The sequence below is a fragment of the Sylvia atricapilla genome, chromosome 18, assembly GCF_009819655.1.
Source record: "Sylvia atricapilla isolate bSylAtr1 chromosome 18, bSylAtr1.pri, whole genome shotgun sequence".
Classification (NCBI taxonomy): Eukaryota; Metazoa; Chordata; class Aves; order Passeriformes; family Sylviidae; genus Sylvia; species Sylvia atricapilla.
In genome coordinates, this window is record NC_089157.1 from 12151 (window position 1) to 17917 (window position 5767).

Consider the following 5767-nt stretch of genomic DNA (forward strand, 5'->3'; position numbering starts at 1 on the left):
GAGGCCAGGAGTGCAGGGAGCCCAAGGCTGTGAGCAGGGAACTGCAATGCTGAGGCAGGCCTGGGCTGGCTGGAGGGAGCAGAAAGGCCAAGCCCTGAGCCCAGGCCTGGGACAGCAGGGCCTGTCCCCCCCGGGGGGCTCGGGACTCTTGGTGGGGCACTGGGATGGGAGGGGCAGCAAGGACAAATGGCATCAAGCTGCCAGCCCTGCCAGCCTGCTCAGGGAGGGGCCAGGGAGGAGCCAAGTGCAGCCCCTGGAAGGAAAGTTCCTTCAGTGGGGCCTCCCGAGGCGCTGGCAGAGCCCAGGGGACAAAGGCCTGGATGCCTGTGGCCCTGCCAGCCCTGCCCAGCCCTTGGCCATGTGTCCTGCAGGCTGTGCCCCCTGGGCGTGCTGCTGCTGTGCCCTGGCCGGCTGCACACGCCCATCTCGCTGTCCCCCCAGCATTTGTCAGCCCAGCATTGCTGTGCCCTCCCTGGGCTCCCTGCACCCAGCGCTGCCGGCTCCTGGCACACAGAGCCAGGCCATGGCCCAGCCTCACGCTGGGACACCTCCTGCACCAAAATTCTGCCATGGCAGGGACTTTTCTTTGTGCTCAGCTCCAGGCTGAGCCTTCCAAGCTGCACTTTGGGGAGGTTTCCTTCTCTTCCCGCTGCCAAGGGAAGCTCTGTCTGCTGCTGTTCACAAAGAGAGAAGGGCTGGTGGGAGATCAGTGGGGGTCAGGGGCTGTTTGGGGTACAGGGACCATGAAATTGTTGAGTTTTTAAATATTCTGTGGAAGAAGGAGGAGCATCCATAAAACTTCTACACTGGACTTACAGAGAGCAGACTTCGGCCTATTCAGGATGCAGATTTGGGCAGTGCCAAATCTGGTACTGATATTTTTAAGGGAAACAGCCCTTAAAACCAAGGGATCCATGGAAGATGGACACACTTTAAAAAAAAAAACTCTGAAGGAATAGGAGCATGCTATATGCCCAAACATAAGCCAGTGAGGAAAATGACTGGCCTTGCTGGGCATGGGGCTTTTGCAGGAACTCAGGGAAAAACAAGAGGGTACATCCCCTTGTGACAGAGGGGAAGGGAACTCCGGAAATATTTAATGGTGTTGTTAGGTCACACAGAAAGAAATTTAGGGAGGTGTAAGCTCAATTAGAACTTAACCTGTCTGCTTCTGTGAAAGATACTAAAAATCTTTGAATCAATAAATTAATGGCAAACAGAGGTGAAAGGAAAACCTCCATTCTTTTTGGGGGGGGACATGGTTACCAAAGATGAGGAAAAGGCTGCAGTACTTAACCTCTTCTTTGCCTCAGGTTTCCACAATCAGACAGGCTGTTGTCAGGACAAGTGCTCTCCTGGGCTGGTAGATGGGCACAGGGAGCAGAAGAGCCCCCCTGTAATCCAGGAGGAAGCAGCTGCCGACCTGGTGAGCCACTCAGATGCTCACAGGTGTCGGTGGGAGTAGGTGGGATCCATCCTAGGGGGCTGAGGGAGCTGGTGGATGAGCTCCCCAAGCTGCTCTCCATCATTTCTCATCAGTCCTGGCTCAGCAGGGAGGTCCCAGAGGACTGGAGGGGCCAATGTGAGGCCATCCCCAGGAAGGGCTGGCAGGAGCATCTGGGGAACTCCAGGCCTGTCAGCCTGACCTCGGTGCCTGGCAAGGTTACGGAACAGATCACCTTGAGTGCCATCACAGGGTACCCACAGGATGGCCGAGGGATCAGACCCAGCCAGGGTGGATTTCAGTATCTGCACTGATGGTCTGGATGAGGGGATTGAGACCACCATCAGCAAGTTTGCAGATGCCACCAAGCTGGGTGTGAGTGTGGATCTGCTGGAGGGTAGGAGGGCTCTGCTGGGGGCCCTGGACAGACTGGATCCAGGGCCCAAATCCAACCATGGGAGGTTTAACAAGACCAAGGGCTGGGTCCTGCACTTTGGCCACAACAACCCCTGCAGTGCTACAGGCTGGGGACAGAGTGGATGGAGAGCAGCCAGGCAGAAAGGGACCTGGGGCACTGCTGGACAGCAGGCTGGACATGAGGCAGCAGTGTGCCCAGGTGGCCAAGAAGGCCAATGGCAGCTCGCCTGGATCAGGAATGGTGTGGCCAGCAGGAGCAGAGCTGCTGTGCCACCCCTGACCTGCCCCCAGCTCTGCACACAGACATTGCTGCCGCAGCTCCAGAGAAGGGAACATATGGGGGATCTCCAGTGGGCACTTTGCTGGGAGAACCTATAGTTTCCTTAAAGCCCCTGAGAGCACAGCTCCTCATTGAACAGTCAGGGGCCACAGCAAAGGTGGAGAGAATTGAAATGACAAATGACCTAAACAATTGCCTTTCTTTGTGGAAAATATTGATAAACCAAAACACAGGGAAAAAAAGCCTTAATCTACCCAACAAGAACTATTAAAGATACCTTTTATTACAAAAGATTTGAAGAAATTGGCAACTAATTAATTGTTTCTGAACTCGTCCAGTGATCAATGTCCACACTGCAGCCTTGAGCTCCTGGTTCCTCAGGCTGTAGATGAGGGGGTTCAGGGCTGGAGGCACCACCGAGTACAGGACTGACACTGCCAGATCCAGGGATGGGGAGGAGATGAACGGGGGCTTCAGATAGGCAAAGGCTGCAGTGCTGAAGAACAGGGAGAGCACAGCCACGTGAGGGAGGCAGGTGGAAAAGGCTTTGTGCCATCCCTGCTCAAAGGGGATCCTCAGCACGGCCCTGAAGATCTGCACATAGGAGAAAACAATGAACACAAAACAACCAAAAGCTAAAAAGGAACCAACCACAATAATCTCAAGTTCTCTGAAGTAGGATTTAGAGCAGGTGCGCTTGAGGATGTGTGGGATTTCACAGAAGAACTGGCCCAGGCCACTGCCATGGCACAAGGGTAGGGAAAATGTATTGGCTGTGTGCAGCAGAGCATTGAGAAAGGCACTGGCCCAGGCAGCTGCTGCCATGTGGACACAAGCTCTGCTGCCCAGGAGGGTCCTGTAGTGCAGGGGTTTGCAGATGGACATGTAGCGGTCGTAGCACATGACAGTCAGGAGGGAATATTCTGCAGAGATGAAAAACAAAACCAGAAATTGCTGTGCAGCACATCCTGCATAGGAGATGGTCCTGGTGTCCCAGAGGGAATTGTACATGGCTTTGGGGACAGTGGTGAGGATGGAGCCTAGGTCGATGAGGGCCAGGTTGAGCAGGAAGAAGAACATGAGGTTGTGCAGGTGGTGGCCGCAGGCAACGGCACTGATGACGAGGCCGTTGCCCAGGAGGGCAGCCAGGGAGATGCCCAGGAAGAGGCAGAAGTGCAGGAGCTGCAGCTGCCGCGTGTCTGCCACTGCCAGCAGGAGGAAGTGGCTGATGGAACTGCTGTTAGACATTTCTTCACTCTGGACATCGTGGGCTGTTTAAAAAAAACAGTGAGAAGCTGGGACAGATTTCCCTGTGTCAATCTTGTGCAATTTTATTAGGAACCCCCTGAAAACTACTTCTCTTCCTTTGAGGGAACTTCACTAAATACCTTTTTTTCAGTTCAGGATTTTGCTTGTGAGTTGCTGCCTCATCTTCAGCATTGCTCTCACCCTAAACTGGAGACACCAGAGAAAAAACAGAGCTTTCTGTGCCCCCGTGCAGTCAGATCTGATGGTCCCACACATAAAGGTGCCCTTTTTCATTACATCTCACTTTTTTCAGGATCATCTCATTAATGCTTTGAAAAGAAAGTGGACTTTTGGAAGACTCCAGTTTCTAAGTCAATCAATCCCTCTAAACTGTTCTCTCTTTCCCTCTGGAGCTGGATAGGGAGGGATATCTAGGGCAGGTCTGGCTCTCTGGTGACCGGAGCTGTGCCTACTGGGAGCTGTTTCTCTCTATCCAAGCCTTGTCCCTGCCAATGCTCCCAGAGCCCAGCCCAGCCCTGGGGGCCCAGCTCTGCCCTGCACACCCCTCCCAGCACAGGCCACTGCCCAGGGCCATCTCCCTGGCAGCAGGGCCTTAAGGGCAGCTCAAACAAACAGAGATGCTTCAAGCCAGGGTGCTGCTGGTGCTGTCTGGAGGTAGAGGAGGGTGAGGAGGCACTTTCTGAGGGACCTCAGAGGCAGATCTGCTCATCCCCAGGATGACAGTGCAGGAGTGTCAGCGACACAGACCACCCTGACAGCTCCTTTCCCTTTCCTTTAGGAGAAAGCTGAAAGCAGCCCTGGCCATGCAGCACCATCTCCACAGCAGGAGGAACCTGCCCTGATGGGGGTGGCTCCTGCCACCTCTAACTTCTCCCCACAGTGCATGGGGAGCGGCCAGGCAGGCTGACAGCTGCCCCTGGCAGGTGGCCGATCCCCTGGCCTGGCCAAGAGCCCTCAGGTCTGCAGCATCTGCTCTGCACGACAGCCCTGGGCAGCCCTGGCTGCAGCCCCAGCTCCAACCCCTGCAGCTGTCCCTGGCAGCAGGAGCTGTCCTGCCCTGTCCCTCTGATGGTGCCCAGGGCAGCCCCATTCTGGAGCGCATCCTCCCCCAAAGCAGAAAGGGCAGCAGAGCCATCCTTACAGTGCTGTCAGTCCTGTCCTGCGGCAGCTTTAGGAGATCCCTGCAGCCAGAGACTTACTGTGTCAGAAGTGGTGAACATTTCTCCAGGAAGAAGCTCAGAGATTTCAAAATGTGTGAAGATTTCTCCGTGAATAATCTCAGAATTGTCCTTCCAGTTTCTTTAAGCCTCTGTCTGCTTTGCCTCTCTCAGGTACCTGCAGGCAGTGCCCTCAGCCCTGCTGGGCTGGGAGAGGAGCTGCTCCTCAGGAGAAGTGTCTTTTTGTAGCTCTTATTTTCCAAGAGCTGCCTCTGTGCCAGGAGCCTGGCCCAGCTCATCAGCACAGACACAGCACAAGGACTTTAATGAGCCTCTTGGAGGTTTAGTGCTGAGTCCCTGAACATCAGTCCCTGAGAGTGAGTGAAATAAATCTCTCAAGAATCCAAAGTCACAATCAAACTCCAAAGTTTCTTGAAGTTTTAATGGGTCCCACTGAGGGACACGACTGAGAAAGGAGTCTAATGACCCTCCCACGAATTTGGTGTTGTTTACAGTGGTGTCAGCCCCAGAGAGTGTTTAAAAAGCTTTTCAAGAACTCTTTCAAGAACTTTTGGAGATCTTTTCATAGTGAGTTTGAAACTCCAAAGTTTCCTGAAGTTTTGATGGGACCCAGTGAGAGACATGGCTGAGAAAGTGTCCCCAGGTTCCAGTTAGAGCAGAACACTGGAGGCAGTGGTGACAGGTGGGGACAAACCAGGGAAAGGTGTCTCTGATGCTGAGCAAACCCTGTGCCCTGTGCAGCCCAGGCTGTCCTACGGTGTCCATGCCCTGTGCCTCTGTCCCTGCAGGCTGTCGTCATCCCCTGGCTGCCCCACCTGGCTGGGCCCTTCCTTTGCTGACAGCTCTGTGTCCTGCCTGCCTCTGCCTAGCCACACAGTGCCTTGGGCTTGAAACCAGGAGGGTTCATTCAACATTTAGCATCCCTGTGAATTTTTGGCACAGGAACAAGGCATGTAGGGCCTGCTTTGCCAGCAAGAATGGTTGGAAGACAAGAAGAAGGCATCTGCCTCAAGAGTCCACTGACAGGAAAAAACAGCAACTGAATCTGGGAACTTGGGGTTGGTTTTATGGTAATGGCTAAACTGGAATACAGATGTAGCAATGCTATATAAGTACCACTCTTTTAGAATCACATGTCCATGTAAGGTTATGAGTTCCCACACTTTAGACCTAAGCCTA

General features: G+C 53.9%; 1 protein-coding gene across 1 annotated transcript; it reads right to left on the bottom strand.

Moving 5' to 3' along the window:
• Positions 1-2408: 2408 nt before the first annotated feature.
• On the bottom strand, positions 2409-3389 carry LOC136369525 (olfactory receptor 14C36-like). The gene has a single exon (XM_066332427.1). It carries the CDS (start codon positions 3387-3389, stop codon positions 2409-2411), a length of 981 nt encoding a protein of 326 aa, XP_066188524.1.
• Between the last annotated feature and the right edge of the window lie 2378 nt (positions 3390-5767).